The sequence below is a fragment of the Mirounga angustirostris genome, unplaced genomic scaffold (assembly GCF_029215605.1).
Source record: "Mirounga angustirostris isolate CCGP_5_RB_7025 unplaced genomic scaffold, mMirAng1.0.hap1 SCAF_16, whole genome shotgun sequence".
Lineage (NCBI taxonomy): Eukaryota > Metazoa > Chordata > Mammalia > Carnivora > Phocidae > Mirounga > Mirounga angustirostris.
In genome coordinates, this window is record NW_026991724.1 from 12,692,258 (window position 1) to 12,717,262 (window position 25,005).

At 47.8% G+C, this 25,005-nt stretch overlaps 1 protein-coding gene across 3 annotated transcripts; it reads right to left on the minus strand.

The window, feature by feature from the left end:
• Nucleotides 1–933: 933 nt before the first annotated feature.
• On the minus strand, nucleotides 934–24,874 carry AARS1 (alanyl-tRNA synthetase 1). Of its 3 annotated transcripts, none has more exons than XM_045890753.3 (21): nucleotides 24,733–24,874; nucleotides 21,263–21,427; nucleotides 17,187–17,375; nucleotides 16,809–16,954; nucleotides 14,911–15,102; nucleotides 13,667–13,811; nucleotides 12,946–13,091; nucleotides 12,227–12,335; nucleotides 11,921–12,071; nucleotides 10,631–10,755; nucleotides 10,060–10,204; nucleotides 9,010–9,188; nucleotides 7,722–7,835; nucleotides 6,300–6,506; nucleotides 5,603–5,787; nucleotides 4,146–4,254; nucleotides 3,344–3,457; nucleotides 2,621–2,740; nucleotides 2,420–2,506; nucleotides 1,830–1,943; nucleotides 934–1,481 (listed from the first exon to the last, which is right to left on the minus strand). In XM_045890753.3, the coding sequence occupies exons 2-21, from the start codon at nucleotides 21,404–21,406 to the stop codon at nucleotides 1,296–1,298; spliced, it is 2,907 nt and encodes a 968-aa protein (XP_045746709.1). In that variant the 5' UTR covers nucleotides 21,407–21,427; nucleotides 24,733–24,874; the 3' UTR covers nucleotides 934–1,295. The 3 variants fall into 3 exon arrangements, with proteins under 3 accessions (XP_045746709.1, XP_045746712.1, XP_045746713.1); XM_045890756.2 differs by lacking the exon at nucleotides 24,733–24,874 and adding an exon at nucleotides 24,365–24,617; XM_045890757.3 differs by lacking the exon at nucleotides 2,420–2,506 and having other exon boundaries at nucleotides 2,558–2,740.
• Between the last annotated feature and the right edge of the window lie 131 nt (nucleotides 24,875–25,005).

The following is a 25,005-nucleotide window of genomic DNA, read 5'->3' on the forward strand; positions in this document are numbered from 1 at the left end:
TATATGCGTAACTTTCTCATACATGTTCCCCTCTGCCTTCCCCCAAGAAGGCAATGGCCTTTTGTCTTCCTGCCATCATCAGTGCCCTGGCTGGCGTAATGCTTGTTGATGGATGAAACGGCCTCTCTGCTGCACTGGATTGTGTATTCTTTGTACCCCTGGGGGTCCTCACCTGGATGTGTTTGTTGAAGCCAGGTCCCTCAGGACCCTCCCCCTGCATGCTTCTCTCACTGCAAGCCGGGACAGTCCCTCACCCCCAGGCTGGTGACAGTTAGCCCCTGCGGCTTCTCCTAGCACAGACCCACTTTCCCCCTCCTTCTGAGTCAGTGGCACCGAGTGAACCTGGGCCCCACAGCCACCTCTTGTACCCAGCAAACGTGAAATCAGCCAGAGCCAGCACAAGCAAGCGGTACCTTTAAACCTCCCCCACACACGGTTTCCAAACCCAGCTGTCTTCAGATCTGAATGAAGGACTCAGGACCAGGCGGGTCCCAAATCTCACCCTTCATCTTCGGGTCAGGAAGCCAGGAATGATGGGTCAAAGGGGTGGGCATAGGCAACTACTGCACCCGAAGTACCCCCTGCAGCAGAGAAAACCTCTGACCTCCCCCAGACCACTCAACATCACGAGACAGGGGAGGAGGGACACAGGCCTAAGAAATGCAGAGCTTCCCCTAGGAACTGCTTCCAGTAACCCCACGACCCATCTTCTGTTCAATGCTGAATGCCTCTCCATCTCACCCCCCCAATTCCCCATTCTATGGGCCACCTCCACCGATGTCTTCAGGTAATCCCAGTGGCTATTCCCAAAGTTCAGGAGTCTGGAGCTGGACTTGGTGTGGACCGCAAGCCGAAGCCAGTGGGAGCCACAGGCTGTCAAGTGGGGGCTCATACGGGAGGCGGGTGGTTAAGAGAACACATGGCGTCATCGGGTATTGCACAGAGTCCTTTTATTCTCTGCAGCAAAAAGGATCCCTCCCTACAGACCCAGACCCTCAGGCCCGCAAAGAACTCTATCTACAGACACGAGCAGGACGATGATAAACAGCAATCCTGGGGTAGTGGTTTTAGACGATGGCGCTGGTGTGTAGGGCTTAGGGCAGAAATGTAATGTGTGCCATGAGTCATAGGCCAGCTCCCAGGTGAGTGAGTTCCAGTTACTGCTGGGTTAGGAGGACAGGCGGGGGTTTTTAAGGGTCCCAAGATCCCAAAGTCCTCGTGGCAGATGGAGAGCTGGCTGGACGGATGCATCGGGTGAAGGAAGGCTGCTTCCCAGCGGAAGCTGCCCCCACCCCTCAGTTCTTCACATCTCCCAGGCGGAGCTGGGCAAAGGAAGTGGCCAGCTGCAGGGCCTCCTGCAGGCAGCCCACATTCTTGCCTGTGGCCTGAGCAGACACATCTTTGCCACCACCTTTGCCGTCCATCAGGCCTGACACCTGCTGCACCCACTCACTGGCTTTCAGGCCCCTGTTGGCTGCATTCTGGAAGACAGGAGAAGTGGGAGTCAGGACAGAAGACGAGACTGAGGAAGACATGGAGAGGGGACGAAATGAAAAAGGATGGGGGAGCCGCAGAGCCCCACTCCTGCCCTCCTGGGTGCTGCCACCAGGGCTGAGGCACACGGAGTCGCCAAGCCAGGTATCACCACAGTGAAACGTGTCCAAGGAGAGGGCCTGAGAGTGGGGGTGCCGGAGGAGGTGACAAACAGGGCCAGGAGATGGCTGTTTCTAACTGGCTGCACACTCAAAAGGGCCTTGGCAAACAACTGTAAGAACCACCAAGCTTCCAACACCACTCCCCACGGGCACAGGGCTGCAGGGTATTCTGACCTGGGGGACTTGACACAGGCACGTTATCTTGCCAGCTTCATTGTCCACTGTGAAGAGCATGGCAGAGGTCTGAGGGGAATGCGTCTTGAAGAGCTTCAAGGCTTCATTCAGGGCCTGTGGGAAAGCTGCTGTCAGGCCAGGCCTGGGGAAGGGGAGCCATGCTCTCCACCATGCAGCGAGTCTGCAGAGCCCAGTTCTCTGAGCACCCCCTGCCACCCTTCCCCTTCTAAGAGCAGGTGCTGGTCCCAGGAGACTGTACGGGGAAGAGGACCCAAGCACAAGGCCCTGCCCACACTCCAGCTCTGAGGTTTGTCTTCAATCCCCAGGAGCTGTAGTTCTCCAGCCACCAGATCCCTCCGTGGCTCAGCCTAACCTCAATCCCAGAGAGTGGGCCCTCAGACTACCACTCCACCACTCCACTCAGAGCCACAAAGAGTGGGCCCTCAGACTACCACTCCACCACTCCACTCAGAGCCACAAAGCTCACACTTCAGCCACCAGAGGGCTGAGGTCCCAAGAGGAGACAAGCAGTGGACAGGCACAGAGCGGCACGTGGAGTCCCAGGCCCCCCCAGCCCCCGCCCCGGTTGCCTTGGCTGAGGCACCGCTCTCCATCTCCAAGATGACAAGGGGCTGGTTGGGGTTGCTGTCAATGAGCTGCTTTGTCTTCTCCAACACCTGCGAGGAAATCCAGAAGAGAGGCTCAGGTCAAAGGCCCAGACAGCTCACCACACAGTCTCCGCTGGGTGAGTCCTCGGACTCCCTTCCAGCCACCAGCACGGCAGCACTCACTCGCTTCTGGACATCGGCTTTACTAGCCCGGTCTAGGTCATCCATGATCTTCTTCAGGGATTTGAGATCCTCCCGGAATTCATCCTTCTGCCACTGGGGGATGACCGCAGTGGCCAGGGCCTGGAACCAGAACCAGAATACCACTGGAATCCAGACCACAAGGAGCTAGGATATGAGGCCCAAGCCTATCCCACCCTTCTGGCTTTGAACACCAAAGTGTTCCCTGACTAGTATCCAGAAGGAAAGAGAAAACAAAAAACAAGAAGGTATCCAGTAGCCTGGAGACCACTCTATGAGCAACTACGGCAGCTGTACCAATTAGGGCGAGAAAGAAAGGGGCAGACAGAGAGAGCTGGGACCCCCTGTAAGAGCTGGTCCCTACCAGGCAGTGAACACAGCCTATGATGGGCTCACGGGAAGCCTCCACATATTAACAGAGATGAGAGATGAGAAGGCCTGGACACAGTGGGCACCCCTTCCCTCAACCCCCTCAACACTGGTGCCCACTCCTGCTTACAACAGGCCCTGCCATCGGCAGTGGGGGCAGCAAGCAGATTCCAGGGGTCCGCAGACCAGGATCCACAGAGCCCCCTTTGCAAGGCTGCCAGACAACAGAAGTCAGTTCAAAGAGCCACTGCACTGAGAACCAGGACCTGAGACGTCTTCAGGCCGTGTCTGATGTATCAGCCCCGAGCAGGGCCTGAGAAGGGAGGCCACCCCTACCTCACCAAGGTCAGCGATCTCCCTCTGCACATCCTTATTTGGCGCAGTCTGGGCCTTCACTTTGGCCTCCATGACAGAGAGAGTGTTCTTCAAGCTCTCTGCTTTCCTGAGGGCCTGGAGAGGGACAGAGTTGTAAACCTGGTCAGGTAACTTTCAGCTTCAGTGCCATCTGTAAACTGTGGCAAGCGCTGAAGGCAGGTTATGGAACAACACACCCCCAAGTCACCAGAAGTTTCTCTGCCTTCAGGGAGCAAGTGTTGGCCGCCTCATGCCCCAGAAAGGAGCACCCTCCTCACACATCTGACCAGCGGAAAGGCTGCACTACCTCAGGCTCAGGGGATAACCAAGAACCCCCAAGTCAGCAGCCCTTCTCACCCCAACGAAATGATCGATCCGCAAGCCTCAGAGCCCTCAGGCCCCAGCCACAGTCCCCACCCCGGGGCAACTATCCCCATACGCTGTGTGTCTTGAACTAGGCATGCACCCCCAGGGAGACATGAATGCTGGGGGCACTGGAAGCTACAGCCAAATTATGCCTTACCCTCCTAGAGACAGATAGATGATGGGGTCAATGGCAGAATTTACACATATTTTTAAAGATTAAACACAGTACAGCTAAGCAGTCCTGGGCAGTGGTGGCTCTCTTCTGACAGGTGGGGGTCCCTGGAGGACAGTTCGGGGGGAGCCCTGTACTTCCAATTCTGAGCACAGCAGCTACGGAACCGTCTACACTCCAGGTTCACAGACTGCGCTCCTCCTGCCTTGTTCAAATAAGCCACAAGCCACAAACCGCCACACTCACCTTCTGGGCTTCGGCCCCTGTGACGGCAACAATCCTCCGGATGCCCTTGGCAATAGCTTCTTCACTCACAATCACAAAAGCTCCCGCGTGACTTGAATTCCGCAGGTGCCTAAATGGCAGAGCACAAAGTCCACGGTGACAAGAGGGCCCACACACCCTGGTCCATACCACGCCCGGGAGCCCGTGGTGAGGGCCTGAGGTCTCTGAAGTTCCGGGAAGCTCCCTCAAGGGGACGGTGGGAAGAGGCCCTTCACGTGGATTTCAGGGGAGGACTCAGGCCAGGAAGCCCAGGAAAGTGAGAGAAAGCCTAGCTGGGGCTGAGAACACACTGACACTGAGCAAAACACCACCTTTCTGAGCTTCAGTGTTCTCATGTATAAAATGCGGAGAAGTCTCCCTCACGGGACTACTGTGAAACTCAAATGAGATCAAACAAAAGTGCTTTGTTATCCTTAATGCCCAACAGAACGTTCCTGCCGGCAGGCTCTACGTTCATTCCTATTTCTGGTCCTCTTTGGAAGAACTATATTCTTCTGTCCCTGCCACTAGCTGAGAATATCCAAGGATTACCTTTAAAATCTCACCACAATCCTGTAAAAAGGTTTTATTCCCCAGGCGCTCGGAGAACCTCAAAAGCTCACTAACTTTCAGTCACTGTGAGAGTGGTGTAAAGGCTGTGCAAGCAGCTTCCTGTGCTCTCAAGAAGGTAGAAAGAGGCATTAATAAGGCAGAGTGGGACTCAGGTGAAAGCCCAATTCAGCTGGGCAGAGGGAGGCCAGGAATGTGGTGCCCCAGATCCCTACCCCATCCTCCACACATGCACCTGTTCCCTGCCTGCTGCTTGCAGGAGGCCCCAGATGGGCTCTACCATGGCCTTAAGAATGTTCTTCTCAACAAGATTCCCCTGCAAGCAGGAACGTCCCAGGCCACCACACCATCCCAAAATGACCCCAAGGGCTACAGACGACTCCAAGTTGGAAGAAACAAGTGGCTCTTGCAAGCCAACCTGAGCTGGGTGTGCTGTGGGGCCTGACACAGAGGCCCTGAGACAATGGGGTTCATGAATCCCCAGGAATGGAGAAAGGCTAGGACCAGCTCAGGAGCTTGGTGAGTGCTCCACGGCCTTCCTGAATCCTGAATTCACAGGCCTTCTTGTCAGATCAGCCCAGGACACAAGAGCAAGCAACCATGAACTAAAAGTTAAGATCATGCTTTTCCCCGTCCTAGGAAGAATATTTCATCACAAACCTAGGAAATGTCAATGTCGGACACCAAGGGGTCTGACAGGAGCACAGGACCCTAAAGTCCTTGGGAATGTTGTCTGGGAAGTATATTTCTGAGAACTTCATTTCGACCTTAGAAAAATAAGAGTGGGTCTAGCCTATTACTCACACCCTCCCAGGAGAGCACCAAATTAACAAGAAGCGAGTCCATCCACTGCTCCCCGATGTACTCACGTTCCCCCACAGAACTCAACAGAAGTGAGCGAGCCAGCAGGGCCAGAGGGGTCATCCAACAGCTCGGACACTGGGACCCCAATGGAGACGACTCGCACAGGGTCAGGATAGGTTTCATCAAACACAGCCCGTAGGCCCTGGATGGCTTTAGCTGCTGCCAGGGGACAATCCTGGGTGTAGACAGGCTGTCAGGGAAAAAAGACAGAAAACAGCTGGGAAAAGATCTTCTCTGGAGGTGCAGGAGGAAGTGGCAGAGGCAGCCCAATCTTACAGGCAGGACTCTGGTTTCTAGTCCTAGCTCTCATCACGTGCCCTGAGCCTCCTGAAATAAGGCACCACATGTGAAGTCAAGGAGATCAAAATAGGAATTTCCAATTATTTTGCTAAACTGCGAACCAAATCTTATATGGATGCGCTACATGTGAAGAAGACAGAACCAGAAGAGCTCTGGAGGGAGTGGAGCGAAGACCTCCCTCCGCTCCCTCCCCAGAGGCCCTAAGGCCCCTCCACGGGATGCCACCACTCCCTACTCCCCGTGCAGTTGAGAATCACTGCTTCAAACAAATCTGTGTGCTCGGCAGGATGTGGTCCAATGAGGAAGAGCATCAGGACTGAGGAGAAGGCTCCACGGAGAGAAGTTCCGGTGCAGGAAGGAGCGGGGCTCACGACCCAAGGGCTGACGCGCAATCCGACCTACCTTGGCTGCCTCGATCATCCCACTGGCAATCTCTTCAGCCTTCTTGATCTGCTGGGTGGACATGGCTCCCTTGGCAGTGAAGTCAAACCGAAGGCGGTCAGGAGCAACCAGGGAGCCTCTCTGGTCAGCTTCCCCAAGCACGGAGCGCAGAGCGAAGTTCAGGATGTGTGTGGCTGTGTGGTTGCTCATGATGGGCCTCCGTCGGGCCTGTGAAAGGCAGGACGGCTGGTGGAGAGGCCTGCCAGTCATCCCCCAACACCTGATCTCTCCTTCCCGACTGCTGGAATTTTAAGCTGGACATGTGGCTGCCTGGAATAAGGGCTACATTTCCCTGCTTCCCTTGTAGCTAACTGTGGCCATCTGACTACATTCTGGTCAGTGGGTTGTGAGCACATGTGATACACACCCTTAAAAGGGAAGGATCATGCCTTCCCCTTCCTCTTTCCCACTGCCTAGAATAAGAACTAAGAGTTGGCAAATTATGGCCTGTGGGCCAAAATCCAGCCTTTTGTCCGTTTTTATAAACGGGTTTATTGGAACACAGCCATACCCATGTGTTGTATATATATTATCTACAACATGAGAGATTGTGATTGAGATGGTATGGCTCACAAAACCAAAAGTATTTACTATCTGGAACTTTCCAAAAACAAACAATAAAGTTTGTCAACTCCTGGACTAGAAATGGATCCAGTGGCTACCTTCTTGGACTATGAAATCAAGGGCAACACCCCAGGAATGAGGATAGAAAAACAAGCAAGGAAAAGCTGGGGCCTACGACTTGGTGGGGCAGAGCCTCTGTATCAGCTTGGACTTTGAGAAACACATTTCTACCTTGTTTTAAGCTATTGTTATTTGGAGCTCATTCACATGAACAGAACCTATTTCTTAATTAATACAGGACCCCGGACTCCTGAAGAAGTATTCACGGTTCATCTGGAGAAAGGTGACCCATGAGACGAGTCTATAAATCTCAACTAAAGTCACTGTCATCTGGGGCACCTGGCTGGCTCAGATGGAAGAGCGGGTGAATCCTGATCTCAGGGTTATGAGTTTGAGCCCCACGCTGGGTGTAGGTTACTTAAAATAAATAAATAGAATAAAATAAAATCACGGCATCTGACTTGAGAACATATCCATTTAGTAACTCACAGTTGCACCCCTCATAAAATGTTCTCCTGCATCAGACTTAGAATATTCTATCTATTCACAATTTCACTTAGGAGTTACAATCATGACTGGACCAATTTAAAGCCAAAGGAGATGAATTCTTTTCATAACGTGTATCAAGTCACCATGACCTACACTTGAAATATCTTGGAATTTTATATGTCAACTATACCTTGATAAAGCTGATATTTAAATTAAAAAAGGAGAGGATTACTAACCAGGTCCAGTGCCAAGCAGCATAACATAACTCACCTCGTCAATAAACAGCCAGACCTGGTCCCCAACTCTCAGGCTGCCGTAGATGGTCCCTATGTGCAGCACATACCCTCCTCGCACCTGAGCGTTCTTCACTGTGAACTCTGTTTTCTAAGAGGAGTCCAGGAGGAGAACAATATGTAAATAAACCCAGATATATATATACATATATGTGTGTATATATATGATATCCTCTCTTTATATATACATATTACATTCTCTAAGCCCCTCCTTACTAGTGTGTGTGTATACCCTTATACATACATTATACCATTAATACCATTATAGTTATTGTATATGTATACATGCACCATTATCCACTCAAAATTAATAAAAAGGAACCACACTGACGCGGAGCCCGGTGGCTAGAAGGGGAAGCTCCAGTAGGAGCAGTAGTCAATTTCAGAAAGAACTGTCAATTACAGAACCAAGCAGAATCTCAACAGGAAAGAACCATCAAGTACAGGCCCTAACAAGGAAAGATGCACACTGTATCTTTCCTAGGAGAAATCAACTACCCCTGCAACTCAGCCAATGAGAAACCATCATCACCCCAGAATTGTGATTTTCTCCGAGGGACTTGCCTTTAAAACAACCCCTCCCAACATTCCTCCTCCTCCTTCTCCATGAAATGTCAGTCCCTCTCCTTCCTTTGCTGGACTTGCCTGTGGTTTTGCCATAGCTTGCGTGTCCCAAATTGGCAATTCTCTGCAATTTCCCAATAAACTCACTTTTCCTGGTAAAATAACGGTTTCATTTTTACAGTTTAACCATAGCTATTTACCATTAAATATACAGACCACTTTATATGTGTACAAATATATGCATATATAATATACACAGAAACACAGACGTTCCCTTAAGGAGCATCTTAGAGAATTTAAAACCATCGTAAGGAACCTGAAGCCCATGAGACAAGGTAACTCATCCAAGATCACAGAGTCAGCAATGGCAAAACTAGAGGCTGAGGCTTCTGCAAGGAAGTCTGCCCTCCAGAGAGCTACCTCTTCTTATTAATGAGGAAAGCCTGGAGGAATCCAGGATCAACCAGTGCAGCCCGACCACAGGGATCCTGCTAAGTGGGACCTAATGGCAGTGGGATCAGTGGTACAAGACGCAGCTCCCTTGGCCTCAGAAACACTGATGATGGACCACACCCAAAGATCGGTTATGTCTGCTCCCCAAGGCCAAGAGTGTGAGGAGCCAGAAAAGCTACCCCAGGCCAGGCCCGGCCCTCTGTTGGACGCGCCCATCCCTGGCTAACAAGGATGAACTGCCGGCTCACATCTTCACTGTTGTCCTCAACCTTCACCAGGTAGCCTTCATCATAGGTCTGCCCGCCTTGCTCAGCATAGAAACAGGTCTTGTCCAGCACCACGCCACACTCCTGGCCCGTGGACACTTCTTCCACAAACATCTTATCCCTGCGCAGGGCCAGCACTGTAGCCACCGCGCTCTCGAAGGCTGCACAGAAGGGGAAAGTAGGGTCAATGACTTCTTTCACACATTCGTGGTCTTCATCTGCTGGATGCTATTTCTCAAACTCTCCTTAGGTCTTAATTGTCTAATTTTATTTTACAAGCAAGACCATTAGACTCCACAAAAAGGCTTAACAGCAGGGAATGTTAACAGTCAGCAGAGTGACCTTGGGACCGAGAGGCTTTCCAGGGGAGACTTTCACATCACTGGGACAGTTCTGGCCACTCTGTCTCTGAGCTATTGAACAGTAACCTAGCAAATCTGAGAAGTATTTAGGAGTAGTAATACATTCCCTACTTCCAAGGTCAATTCACGAAGAATGTACTCATTTTGTGGGCTTGCTTGGATAGATTCAGGGATCTCTGCTGAAGCGAAGAAGCGAAAACACGTATTGCCTGTTTCTTTCTTTTGATTCTTAACTTTAATTTACTTACTTAAATTAAGTAATCTCTGTACCCAGTGTGGGGCTTGAACTCATGACCCCAAGATCAACAGTTACATGATCTACCGAGCCAGCCAGGCACCAGCCAGGCACCCCTAGACTGCCGCTATCCTGATGCAAAATTCAACAGCCACTGAACATTGTATCAATGCCAATTTCCTGGTTTCCTGAAAGGTGTTACAATTAGGGTAACTGGGTAAAGAGTACGAAGACTGTCCCTAAGTTTTTTCACAACGTCCTATGAATCTATAATTATTCCAAAATGAAGAGGTAGAAAATTAGTTGCCCTGGGTCTCTAGAAGTATAAAATTATAGAACATGACTCCACAGCACTCCAGGAGAGGCTCTGTCAAACACCCCAGGTTCCTAATCTGGAGACTCAGCCGAGGTACCCACAGTAACACACGAACGTACCGTAGCTCCCACTGGAGTCTGAATGGTAATTATATTTTGGGGAATCGTTTGTTGCTTCCAGACCCTTCTCCCGGAGCTCTTCAATAGCATAGATGTCCAGCATAATGAGGTCTTCCCCACCAGCTCCCTTGCCCTGTGATTTCAGCTGCCAGTAAGAGAAATAACCAAAAGTTATCCTAATGTGGGAAAAAGAATTCCGAAGGACTCCAAATTGCTAAACTAAGCCCAATAAAAAGCTCTAAAACAGTTTTTCAGTCTCAGCACTACCAACATTTGGAGCCAGGTTAATTCTTTGTTCTAGGAGGCTGTCCACTGTAGGATGTTAAGCAGCATCCTTGACCTCTACCCACTTAATGCTGGTGGCATCCCACCCTCAGCTGTGAAAACCAAAAAATAACTTCATACATTACTGCCAAATATCCCCTGGGGCCAAACTGCCCCTGCTTGACACTCACTGGTCTTGGGAAAAATAGAATTCCAAAGACTTTAATGGAAGGAAACTCTTGTTCTTTGCTGCCAAGTCCTGCCTTGTTTGGTGTTGGGTTTCCTGCTCACTCCCCAAATTCTTTACCTGGGCCAGTTTCCTCTCCTCTTCAAATCCATCCATATCCACCACTAGGCCCTTCTCTTCAGCAATCAGTCCAGTGAGATCCACTGGAAACCCATAGGTGTCATAGAGGAGCCAAGCAGTGTCCCCTACACAGCACAAAGGAACTGTGTAAGAATGACACAGGAAGTCCCCTCCTTTGCCACCCCAAGCCCTTCCCAAAGGAAGCTGGCAGTGACAGAAGGAACTGGAGACAAGGCAAGTTAATATTGATTCTGTTCACTTGTCCAGAAAATCCATCAACTCTTTCAGAATTAACCTGGAGGAAGTACAAGAGGTCTCCTGGTAAAGTTCTGTTTCTTTTCTTTTTTTTTTTTTTTAAAGATTTTATTTATTTATTTGAGAGAGAGAGAATGAGAGACAGAGAGCATGAGAGGGAGGAGGGTCAGAGGGAGAAGCAGACTCCCCGCCGAGCAGGGAGCCCGATGCGGGACTTGATCCTGGGACTCCAGGATCATGACCTGAGCCGAAGGCAGTCGCCCAACCAACTGAGCCACCCAGGCGCCCCCTAAAGTTCTGTTTCTTCTTTTTTTTTTTTTTTAATTTTTAATTTATTTATTTGAGAGAGAGAGAGAGAGAGAGAAAGCATGAGAGGGGATAGGGTCAGAGGGAGAAGCAGACTCCCCGCTGAGCCGGGAGCCCGATGTGGGACTCGATCCCAGGACTCCGGGATCATGACCTGAGCCGAAGGCAGTCGCTTAACCAACTGAGCCACCCAGGCGCCCTAAAGTTCTGTTTCTTAATCGGAACACAAGTGTGTTCAGTTTGTGGAAATTCATCAGGTTTTCCCCTTGTTCATTATACTGCAATACAAACTAAAAAAATTTTTTTTCTGGAATTTTCCAGTCTAGAAAAAACAAAAAAGAAAAAAAGCCAAGTTGCACAACACTATATACCATATATTCCCATTTTTGCTGGAAAACACATACACAGGCCCCTACATACATGTGTATGCAAATAGAAAAAAGCCCTGAGTAGTTATACAACAAACTCTTAAGAACTGTTACCTCTGAGAAATGAGTTTAGGAAAGAGAATCTTCATTTTTAACTTCTGTGTTATTTAAATGCTTTACCACAATAACATATTACTTTTACAATTTTACTATAAACCCCATTTTATACCAAAAGCAGTATAACCAAGCTATCCTTAGCCCTTGGGAGACACGGGACTCCACTGTCAATTTTGAAAAAGGGCTTGCCTCTTCTGGAAAGATGAACCAGCCTGGATGAAGAAAGGAACAAACCGGTCCTTACCAGGAATGGTTTTACAATCTCCCAGGCTCTGTATTTTCCGGTCCAAGATGCGGCGCCCTCTGCTGAGAGTCTTGAGAAACTGCACTTCTTCTTCATTAATGATGTCCTTCACCATATCTGGGTCCTTCTTCAGCTCAGGAAATGCATCTCCCTGCCAAAGGGGAAACAGAGACGGGGGCTCAATGAAGACAGGGACCATTCCATGACCCCCCTAAAAACTCTCATTAACAGTATGCTAACTCCCACCCCATCCCTCTAAGCTATGTGCATTAGGAGAACAGAAGTTAAGCAGGGAGATACACCTACCAAGGACTGGACGACAACATCTACTAACGTGGCAAAGAACCCCCTGCTGGCATTGAGTTTCTCATGGGAATATCGAACAGCCCGGCGGAGAATCCGTCTCAACACATACCTGAAACAGGCAGAAGACCACCTCCTCTAGACAACCTTCCCAGCTAGGCATTTTGTAATAGGGCTTTTGGAATTCTCCCCAAAGCAACATGACCAGCTTTTTGTCTTTCTCTTTCAGAGATTTTCTTTTATCCTAAGACCTTTCTGTGAGCCCCAGAGGTCATTAACATTAATCCCAGCAGAAAACTCAGGAATATACCCACAAATATGCATCAAGGGGAACCCTGGTTTGTTTTTCTACCACATCCTGCTGACCCAGAGATGGAGGCAAGTTCAGCCCAGATGGCTGATGACCCAAATCCCAGGTCCTGCCTATCAGTAATAAAATTACCCAGGGCTAATCAGTATCTACCCCATCCCACCCTGCCAATATCCTACCAGACAACCTAAAATACAATCTCTATCTTATCTTGTACTTAGCAGCAAAGATTTACTATAGTGGAACTCTGTAACCCAAGCTAAAACTCTCTTAATCCCTAAAAAAATATAGGGATCCCTCCAACCACCTAAAAGACAAAGAAAACAAGAATAAAGAATGGCTTTAAGTTCCACAGAGAGTCATCAAACTCACAGTGGCAGTCCTAACCCTGTCCCGTGTGTAACAGACTTACCCCCGCCCTGTGTTGTCAGGTCGGCCACCATCGGCCAATGCCACGGTGATGGTCCGGGCATGGTCAGCCAGTACCCGATAGGCCATATCGATCCCATCGGCATCATCAGCACCAACTTTCCCAGCGTATGGCCGGGCACCTGTGCCCTACAGATAAAAACCAGGAGACGGCTCATTAGGAAGCACCCTTCTGACACTGCCTTGGCCTATAAGATTCCAAGAGGACTGAGCAGGCATGGGGGGGCAGGATGACCCTCTTGCCAGATCTTTTAACACCAAGAAAGAGGACAGCAAGAGTAAAGAGCCTCCAGTCAGGTCCCTGCACTCAACAAACCACAGTGCCTTGTGCTCAAGAGCCTCTTAGGTTATTAACAATTAAACTGACAGGGGCACCTGGGTGGCTCAGTCGTTAAGCATCTGCCTCCGGCTCAGGTCATGATCTCAGGGTCCTGGGATCGAGCCCTGCGTTGGGCTCCCTGCTTGGTGGGAAGCCTGCTTCTCCCTCTCCCACTCCCCCTGCTTGTGTTCCCTCTCTCGCTGTCTCTCTCTGTCAAATAAATAAATAAAATCTTAAAAAAAAAAAAAAAAAAACAATTAAACTGACAGATAGTCACAGGTACCCTTAGCTGGCAAAGATAGGATTATTTTATCTTTGACAGTATTGCTAAGAGTCCAACCTAGAAACCTCCAGACGTCTGCAATGTTTGCAATAGGACCAGTACCTTCTGAATGGCTTCGAAGTAAGGAACAAAAAGGTCAGTGTCATAGTTGGACATCTTATTCTGCAGTACTGACACCAGTCGCTCCAGACCCATCCCTGTGTCGATGCTTTTCTTAGGAAGAGGTTTCAAAATGCCATCGCCTTCCCTGCAGGATCCAGAGAAAGAGGAAGTTGAAACAAGGACTCTAAGTGCCACCTTTTTCCACTGGCTAAAACTCGGCTATGTAGCACAGATTACAGGCTCTGACTATTTGTCATCTGCCTCTGCCTGATTTGGTGGGAGGAGAGTGGAGGGGAAAAGGGACGAAGTACTCTGGGGCCTATTAAAGAGTGAGGCAGGCACTTGGTGGCTCAGTTGGTTAAGCATTTGCCTTCGGCTCAGGTCATGACCCCAGAGTCCTGGGATGGAGCCCCACATTGGGCTTCCTGCTTAGTGGGGAGTCTGCTTCTCCCTCTGCCTCTGCTGTTCCCTCCCACTTGTGCTCTCTCACTTTCTCTCACTCAAATAAATAAAATCTTAAAAAAAAAAAAAAAAAGTGAGGCAAGTCTCAAGCAAATGAGCTTTTTTTTTAACTAATTTTTTAAAAGATTTTATTTATTTATTTGACAGAGAGAGAGGGAGAAAGAACGAGCAGGGGGAATGGCAGGCAGAAGGGGAAGCAGGCTCCCAGCCCAACTGAGCCACCCAGGTGTCCCGGAAATGAGCTTTAAAATCGCAGTCCATAGGGGTGCCTGGGTGGCTCAGTTGGTTAAGCATCCGACTCCTGGTTTTGGCTTAAGTCATGATCTCATAGTTGTGGGATTGAGTCCCGCATCAGGATCTGCACTCAGTGCGGAGTCTGCTTCAGATTCTCTCTCCCTCTCTCCCCGACTCTGTCTCTGTGTCAAATAAATAAAATAAATAAAATCTTAAAAAATTCAAATAAAATAAAATCGCAGTCCAAATTACCGCAAAAATGACATTATAGGAATAGTCCTGAAGCAGGTACTATGTGGAATAAAACTAATTTACAAAAGATGAGGTCCAGCCTTGTCTCAGAGATCAGAGGGAAAGAAAACCTGAGAGATAAAATCTAAATAATGTCCACAGATCCCCTGATGCCTTTAGTGCCTGCTTTAGCTCTGCTCCACTGTCCCCAAAGACGAGGATGAGAAGATAGCCTTGTGCTCTGAGTTCCTCTTTCGCTACTTGGCTTAGGGAAAGGTGCTGCTATTAGCAACAACAGTTCAGGGCCCCAAGGCCACCTGTTATACTGGATGAACACAAGGTTCCAAATCTCCAGCACATTGGGGTCATCCTGGTTGACGAGGTGTGCAGCATCCCGGCCACCAATCCGGTCGTAGTGGATCTCACTGCAGGGACCACATGGGCCTGTGTCACCCATCTCCCAGAAGTTATCCTTCATGTTGCCAGGGAGGATTTTGGTGTCATCCAGCCTGCGGAGAGTAGGGAAGATAAGCCCAGTTACAACCATTGACAAGGATTCTGCCCAGATGTGCATCCACTACAAAAGGAGATCCTTATTCATTTCTATTTAAAAAAAAGAAAAAGGCGCCCTCCTTGGCAATGACTAATGCTGAGCCTGCACAGCAGGGACTAAAGAAGCAGGACAGGATTCTCAGGAGTGACTACAAGAGAATATAAAATATACATAAGTATACAAAATATCATAACTAAATAAAAATGGGAAAAGATAAGGATAGAGCCTAGAAAGGAACACATGAAAATGAAAACATCTATGCTCAATATGACCAGAATTTAAGCAAATATTTTCTTTGTAAATGTTCCTTCATTTTATTTATTTATTTTACTTATTTATTTTTTTAAAGATTTTATTTATTCATCTGAGACATAGAGATAGAGAGAGCATGAGAGGGAGAGAGGCAGAGGGAGAGGGAGAAACAGGCTTCTCGCTGAGCCAGGAGCCCGACGTGGGGCTTGATCCCAGGACCCTGGGATCATGACCTGAGCCGAAGGCAGACGCTTAACCATCTGAGCCACCCAGGGCCCCTGTTCCTTCATTTTAAAAAATGGAAACACTAGAGGCATTAAAACGCCTGCTGAGTATTTCAAGTCACTTTTCTATGCCCCAATTTAGTCAAGTTTTTCACCTTAAAATGATAACAAAAGGAATTTAGTAAGATTAAAATTATTTCTAAAATATTGAACTCTGCTGAGAGCTGCTAGGTAACTAGCACTAAGAAAAGATTGTGCACAATGGATAAACAGAGTCCAGATATACAGAAGCCAAGCAAAACAGGATTCCCGGGATGCCTGAGTGGCTCAGTCGTTAAGCGTCTGCCTTCGGCTCAGGTCATGATCCCACGGTCCTGGGATCGAGCCCCGTATCGGGCTCCCTGCTCGGCGGGAAGCCTGCTTCTCCCTCTCCCACTCCCCCTGCTTGTGTTCCCTCTCTCGCTGTGTCTCTCTCTGGCAAATAAACAAATAAAATCTTAAAAAACAAAAACAAAAACAAAACAGGATTCCCAATCAAGAGTAGTATTTAAGGTCCAAGTGTGTTACTGCTCTAAATGTCCAAGTACATGGAGACCACAAAATCTAACCAAGGAGGGGTTTCAGACCAAGTACCAGGGGAAGCTGGATTGGAATAATATTACTAGAGTAAAAGTAATTAATTAATAAATGAATGAAACAAAGAAACTGTGCTAAGTGTAATAAAAAGCTATGCCTTTTTTAAGAATTAAAGTAAAAAGCATAAGAAAATGAACAGGGCGCCTGGGTGCCTCAGTCAGTTAAGTGTCTGACTCTTGGTTTTGGCTCAGGTCATCATCGAGCCCTGTGTTTGGCTCCCTGCTCATCATGGAGCCTGCTTGAGATTCTCTCTCCCTCTCCCTCTGCCCCTCCCCCTACTCACCTCTGTCACTCTCAAACAATTCTTAAAAAAAAAAGAAAGAAAGAAAGAAAGAAAGAAAGAGAAAGAAAGAAAGAAAGAAAAAGAAAGAAAGAAAAAGGCAACAAATGCACCAAAGGATAATTGCTCCCAGTCACTCCCCCCTCCACCTCAAAATGCATAGCCCAAAACAGGAAATGGCAATGCACTCCAAGTCCTAATACCCCACTATGGCACCAAGTCAGAAATCACTTCATTCCTCCACACTCAACATTGGAGATGCATTCTTACCCCAAGTTTTGCCAAATCTGTTTGCACTCCAGGTCTGGTTCTAAGCCAGCTGCTTCATCCCCACCAAAGTAAGTAACGTAAAGTCTCTCAACTGGAATGCCAAACTCTTGGGTGAGAAGCTCCAGAGCCATCTTACATGCCAATTCCTACCAAAAGAACAAAAAGAAAGATGTGGAATGTGGCCAAACCAAAATCTATTTAGTCTGAGTAGAAACAGTCCAGATCCTAGGAACACAAATATAAAACTATAACATCTTCACTATCAACCCAGACAAATTCAGGATCAATTTATACAAGACATCCAAAACATAATCTGAAATCATCAAATGCTAGGCACTGCTTCCAGGAAGTCTTAGTAGATCTCCTCTTTGAGCTTACCTTGAAGTAATCTCCAAAAGACCAGGATCCCAACATCTCAAAGAAGGTGTGATGATAGACATCCTTGCCCACATCATCTAGATCATTGTGTTTGCCCCCAGCCCGGATGCATTTCTGGGTATTGGCAGCTCTGCTCAGCTTGGCCATAGGGTGAGATGGGTCAATAGTGTTCAGAAAGATGGGTTTGAACTAAAAAAGAAAGGGAACGTTTCAGCTTTGACAGAGTTGCAGATCTATCAGGGGGAGACATGGTGGCAGGAAGAGACCACACAGAAACTGTTCAGTTTGTGATTTAATTAGCCTGGAATACAGAAACTCACGAGGCACGTGGCCTGCTGGGGCCACAGCAGAAGCAGCCTATCTTGGAACAGCTTCTCCCTGGTCCTAGTTCTCAAACGGTCCCCACCATTGCCAGCAACACCACCTGTACCAGGGAAACACCTGCTAGATCTGTGGTAACAGTCAGAGGTTGATGTGGTGAAATCCAAGCTTCCTCAGGAGTCTCTGGTGGTCAGGGCTTATAACATCTTTCTCGAAGAACTTTTTCTAAAAGTGATGTGTTGGGGGTGCCTGGATGGCTCAGTCGGTAGGGCAAGCAACTCTTGATCTCAGGGTCATGAGTTCAAGCCCCACGATGGGCACAGGACTTACTTAAGAAGAAAATAAATAAATTTTAAAAAGTGACGTGCGGGCTTAATGGTGATAAGGAAGAAAAAAAATTGAGATCTATTAAGGGAGTAAAATCAGCACAACTTGGGGTGCCTGGGTGGCTGAGTCGTTAAGCATCTGCCTTCAGCTCAGGTCATGATCCCAGGGTCCTGGGATCAAGTCCCGCCTTGGGCTCCCTGCTCAGCAGGAAGCCTGCTTCTCCCTCTCCCACTCCCCCTGCCCGTGTTCCCTCTCTCGCTATGTCTCTCTCTGTCAAATAAATAAATAAAATCTTAAAAAAAAAAAAAAAATCAGCACAACTTGATGAACGGCTGATGTGTAGAGAGAAGGTATTATTTTGCTCTGAGGATTTATCAAGTTATACTTTGATGTATCATTGTTATGTAACTTTGCTTTATTTTCCCACTAGACCTGACCAATTTGGTAACCACTAGTCACCTATGACTTGTACAATTAATTAAAATGAAATTATTAGTAATTAATTAAAATTTTTTAAAAACAAAAAATTGTTCCTCAGTCACATTAGCTCAATGACCATGCATGGGGTGCCTGGCTGGCTCAGTCAGTGGAGCATGCAACTTCTGATCTCAGGGTTGTAAGTTCGAGTCCCATGCCGGATGTAGAGATTACTTAAATAAATAAATAAATAATTTAAAAACCTAAAAAAAAAAAACATCACGCATGGCTGGTGGCTGCCATATTGGGCACCCGGCTATAGAACATTACCATTAATGTGGAAGTTCCATTTGACAGTTCTAAACTAGACCATGAACTCCTTAAAAGCAAAAACTTGGGGCGCCTGGGTGGCTCAGTTGTTAAGCGTCTGCCTTCGGCTCAGGTCATGATCCCGGGGTCCTGGGATCGAGTCCCACATCAGGCTCCCTGCTCGGCAGGAAGCCTGCTTCTCCCTCTCCCACTCCCCCTGCTTGTGTTCCTGCTCTCGCTATCTCTCTCTCTGTCAAATAAATAAATAAAATCTTGAAAAAAAAAAAAAAAAAAGCAAAAACTTTACTACTTATCTTTGTATATCCAGTACCTAGCATAGTACCTGAAAAAGGGCAGATGCCTAATAAATACTATTTTTAAACTTATTTTTTTTTTTTAAAGGAGCAAAAACCCATCAAGGTATTTCTGATTAAGAGGTAGTATAGCACAAAAGTTAAGCAAACAACTACTGGGTTCCAATCTACACTCCAGCATTCACCAGCTATGTCAGCTTGGGCAATTTACTTGAGCTGTCAGTGCATCAATACAGAGTGAGGATTAAATGAGTCAGTTTACGTAAAAGACGGAGAACAGTGCCTGGCACATAGTACGTGTGACACACAACAGTCTAATAATTCCTGTTACTCGGAGAATGTTAGAACACCGGACTCCCATGGTTCCCCTAACAAGTACAGTCGGCACATGTGGGAGAAGACAAAACTCATGCCTAGGAATGCCAGAGTAGAACAGAACCTTCCCAGTGTTCCAAAAACCCACCCCCTTGCAAGTCCACATAAAATTAGTGTCCCCTATTCCAGGTGTAGACAAAGGACTCGACTCACACACATAATTGAAAATGTGTGTATAATTGTAAGTTAATGTTATACAAGACAGAAAATGTTCCCACTGGGGCGCCTGGGTGGCTTAGTTGGTTAAGTGTCTGCCTTTGGCTCGGGTCATGATCCCAGGGTCCTGGGATCCCTGCTCAGCAGAGTCTGCTTCTGACCCTCCCCTGTACTCAAGTTCTCGCTGGCTCTCTCTCTCTCTAATGAATAAATTAAAAGTCTTTTTTTTTTTTTTTAAGATTTTATTTATTTGCAAGAGAGAGAATGAGAGACAGAGAGCATGAGAGGGAGGAGGGTCAGAGGGAGAAGCAGACTCCCCGCCGAGCAGGGAGCCCAATGTGGGACTCGATCCCGGGACTCCAGGATCATGACCCGAGCCGAAGGCAGTCACTTAACCAACTGAGCCACCCAGGCGCCCCGAATAAATTAAAAGTCTTAAAAAAAAAAAGAAAGAAAGAAAGAAAGAAAATGTTCCCACTGCTTCTAATTTTCTATGCCAGGAAAGAAAAGAAAATGTCAACTTAGCACTTAGTGCAGAGTGAGACACATTCTAAGGGCCAGTTGGTCCACTGGGCTAAAGAGCGTTCCAAGAAAACCACGAAAGGAAAGCCCTGAAGACACTATGTAACCTGAATCCACTTCCAGTCCACAATCAGCCTGATAAACAGTGTTCAATATCACAACCAAACTTTCAAATTATTTTTTATAGCTCAACTGCCCCAAACATAAATCCTACTAATAAAGTTTCATCAGTAGTGGATCCAAATTGGCATTGGTGGCAGAAGCTTCAAGAAAGAATTTTAAAAAAAAATCAATATGGGCACCTGGGGGGCTCAGTCTGTTAGGCATCTGACTCTTAGATTTTGGCTGAAGTCATGATCTCAGGGTCCTGGGATCAAGCCCCATGTGGGGTTCCAAGCTCAGCGGAGAGTCTGCTTGAGATTCTCCCTTCCTCTCCCACTACCCCTCCCACCCACCCCCACACACGCACACATTCTCTCTCTAAATAAATAAATCTTTACAATTAAAAAAATAAAAATAATAGAAAAGTTAAAAAAAATCAAAAAAGGTGCATGGCTCAGAATGGGAATGAAAGCAAAGCTTTGAAAAGAATCTTGAAGTACTCACTTATTTTATAAAGAAAAAAACAAGGGGGGGGGGTGCCTGGGTGGTTCAGTCCATTAAGCATCTGCCTATGGCTAAGAACATGATTATCAGAATCCTGGGATGGAGCTCCCCATTGGGCTCCCTGCTCAGTGAAGAGCCTGCTTCTCCCTCTCCTGCTCCCCCTGCTTGTGCTCTCTCTCTCTCAAATAAATAAATAAAATCTTAAAAAAAGAAAAGAAAAGAAAAAGATCTAGAAAAAAACAAAGAAAATGAAGACTTGAAGGAGAATCACGGTAGCTGGGTCAATAGGTCTCTTCAAGGCTCAGCAAGATTAACCTAGCCAATGACTCTAAAAAAACACAGCTTTTTCCTTAGAATAATAAAGGCAAAAAACTTCATACAGACTAGGGGCACCTGGCTGGCTGAGTCAGTAGGACATGTAACTCTCGAACCTCAGGGTCATAAGTTCAAGCCCCACGCTGGGCATAGAACTTACTTAAAAAAAAAAAAAAGTTAAAAAAAAGAAGGGGCGCCTGGGTGGTTCAGTCGTTGAGCGTCTGCCTTCGGCTCAGGTCATGATCCCAGGGTCCTGGGATCAAACCCCGCATCGGGCTCCCTGCTCTGCGGGAAGCCTGCTTCTCTCTCTCCCACTCCCCCTTGCTTGTGTTCCCTCTCTCCCTGTGTCTCTCTCTGTGAAATAAATAAATAAAATCTTAAAAAAAAAGGAAAGAAAAAGGAAAAAACCCTTACCTGGTTCATGCCCGCATTGGCAAAGAGCAAAGTGGGATCATCCAATGGGATGGTGGCAGATGAGTGAACATAGGTGTGCTCATTTCTCTTGAAGAAATCTATAAATCGCTGCCGGATTTCACTTGCTGTTAGGGTCGAGTCCATCTTGAAAATAACCCTATTGAACTAACCACAGAAAAAATGAAGGAAAATGAGGGGGAATTGAAACTAAGAGATAGGTAGGCATTACACAAGACTCCTGGCTTCTCAGGCCAAGTCAAAGCAGGACACTGGTAAGCTGTTTGATCCTCAAACCTCTATGTTGTAACATCCAAGGCTAAAATCATTATCGAAGCAAAACTTGCTGCACCAGCATACAAGAGCTCCACGTGCTCTTCCTTCCCATGCCAACCTCAACAGGCTCAATACACCAACACATCAAGTAGAGCAGGAGTGTTTTCTTCATGTCTTCATTTATTCCGAAATATGAAGATGTACACCGCATCCTCTGTGCCAAGGCCCAGGCCAGGAATTAGGAAAAGGGAATAAAAACCTCATGGTTTACAATCCAGCAGAGAAGCCTACTAGGGCTGGGGGGATGCTCAGGAGACCTGGGTTCCAGTCCTAGCTGTAAACCCTTATGGAGTCACTTCACCTCACCAACAAATGCAGGGGTCCATACGAGATGAACTCTAAGGCCCCCTCCAGCTCTGTGTTCATCTACATGCCTAGACTCTTGCAAAGTCCCATTATCCCGAAAGCCAGGGTCTCTAGGTTTGGCCTGACCATCTTGGGGAGGCTGCTGTCAACAGCAGTGGACCTGGGGACGGGCCTAGTTACACAAGGGACTGCCTGCAAGCAGGACTATACCTGCCTCCACCCAGCCTGAGCACCCCCAGAACAACTGGCAGGCTGACTGCTACCTTCCCAGCTATTAGGTTACTACGAGGTGAGGATGTTGCAGCCACCGTGAGGAGGTCAGCTCAGAGCCAGAGAGAAAGGGGTTCAGAAGAGAGAGAAATTTAGGAAGTGAAACAACTTGACAATTTCAAAGCCCTTTCACATCCATTACGATTTCCCTGAGAGGCCGGTTGGAGAAAAGTGACAGCCCTTGGCCGGCAGGTGCCACTGGCATGGTGCCGTAGAGCCATCAGCACTGGGAAAATGGGAACCCTCTGGCTGACATTAGTCTCTAGAGTTCAAGACCCAACTCTAACCATAAAAAAGTCACTTTGTCCCAAATTTGTTTCCTTTTTTTGTTTTTCGGGTTTTTTTTTTAAAGATTTATTTATTTATTTATTTATTAAAGATTTTATTTATTTATTTGAGAGAGAGAGAATGAGAGAGAGCGAGTACATGAGAGGGGGGAGGGTCAGAGGGAGAAGCAGGCTCCCTGCCGAGCAGGGAGCCCGATGCAGGACTCGATCCCGGGACTCCAGGATCATGACCTGAGCCGAAGGCAGTCGCTCAACCAACTGAGCCACCCAGGCGCCCTAAAGATTTATTTTTTGAGAGAGAGAGAGAACGAACACAGGGGCACAAGTGTGGGGGAGGGGCAGTGGGAGAAGCAAACTCCCTGCTGAGCAGGGAGCCTGATGTGGGGCTTCGATCGCAGAACTCTGAGATCATGATCTGAGCGGAAGGCAGACACTTAACCCACTGAGCCCTGTTTCTTTTGTAAAAAAGTAGTATCTAACTCTGCCTACTCCACCCGGCTGTCTTGAGACTCAAAACCCATCAGTTATTTGCAAGCAACTTGTAAACTGGAAAGCACTAAAGGAACATGGATGCTATTACTTCAAGTCACTTAGTGCAAAGTTGTTTTTTCCCTTCTAAGGAAGATGAAGATGTACACAGTGATTTATGGTTAATCACAATTTCAAATGATTAATTCACAATTCAATCAACTCATTACTCAAACCAAAGCCCTTTGGCCAAAAAGATGGTGAAACACTGGGTGAAAGAGCCCAAGAGCAGACCAAAACTCCCACAGATAAGGACTTTTATGTCCTTGCAAAGGAGTCAAGGCTAGGGTTTTTAGAAACTTTGCCACACCACATCCCTCCTTATCATGACTCTCAATGAATCTTAATGGTGGCAAAAATGAATGTACAGTGCCAGTTCTGACTGAGCAACATCTGAGCAGTTTCAAAATGTTCCCTGCTCCTCCTCTAAACAGGCTGAGGTAAATAAGCTGTATTCCAAAAGACTCGTAAATCTCCCATTTTGCTTACTCATTCAACATATATAAATGCATACTGTGCCAGGAACCAAGATGAATGAGTCTATGCCCTCAACGGGGAGACAGTCATATAGAAAGAACTGCAAAATGATGTAAGGATCCAATATATTCACTATAAGCCCTACAGAGGCAGGGACTCTTAAAAGCCATGTCACCATCACAAATTCATTTATTCAATATATACTGGAACGCTGTATATATTGTATATCCACTGGAAGGTGGCAGACAGGATGGAGATTCTACTTCCCAGCAGAGGCTGAATCACACCAGCCTTTGGGTTTAAGGCTCCAGTGGTAGAACCTTTCAATGTGCTCTTCATTTGCCAAGTAAGCTGTCTGCCCTACCCCACTCTTGCCCATTTCCTCGTTAATTCCTCAATTTTGATATATCAATTCCGAAGACACTGATTTAAGGAAGCCTTCTCCTTCTTGATCCCAGATTCTCCCTATCTTTTTTTTTCCCTCATAGCTCCAAGTGTCTTCCTTTATAACTTCCACACCCATTGGACTGCTTGCTCCATGTCCATCTCCCCCATCAGGCTGTAAGTTCCACCCCCGTGAGAATCATGACTGGCTTTTGCTCACCATAGGGGAACAGCTTCAACCTCTAGTACAACGATTGCTAAATAAGTATTTCAGGATTAGTATGGTCCTTTAATAGCAAACTGTTAGCGAACTTAAAGCACACCGGGAAATGCAGGCTCTCTTTAAAAGTAATAGCAGAACATGATGGGGCATAGGAAGTGCTTCCAGATGAACCTGAACCAGTACCAGCTAGTTTTAAGACTTCAGGAAACGGCTCATAGGGGAATTACACCCATCTAGACCACCCTCGCGCCCCAACCCCCACAACCTCCTCGCCCGCCCCTGGGGGATTAAAACCTCAGCTTTGGGCGGGTAGTCAATGGCAACCGTGATCCTCCCAAGGTCTTGGTCCTCGGCAAGGCCACCCGCGGCCACTCCGCCACCGGCGCCTTAGGGGGCTACAATATGCCTCTCTCCCGCTGCGCTGTAGCCAGGCGGCTGTCCCGGCCCCGAGTCCAGTCCAGGCCCCGGTTCCAGTCCAGGCCCCGGTTCCAGAGGCCTCGTGGAGCCTGGCCCCAGGGACCCGCTGGGGCGGCTGCGCTTTCAGGCCCCCGACCCAGCAGCTCTAGCGGCGCCGCAAAACTCTCCGAGGCCCATCTGCTTCTCCCGAGGGTCGCCGTCCCTAACTCCTCCCTCATAGCCCACCACCCTGAGCCAGAGGTTACCTGTTCCCGCAGACGCGCAGCGGCACCCGCCAGGAGTCTCAACAGACCGCAACCCGCACAGCGCTCCCCAATCAGGGCGCCCCGATGGAAAGTGCCCCGCCTAGATTTACCGTTACGAGATACTTATTGGTCATCCAACATGCCAATCAACTCGAGCACGAATCAGCTTACTAGTTGTTTTCCGGGAAGGCGGCTCTAAGTCGGCTGATGCAATGGACGGGAAAAGAAGGGCTGGGATACGTTACGTGACCGGGTAGGATGTAGGCTTCTGGA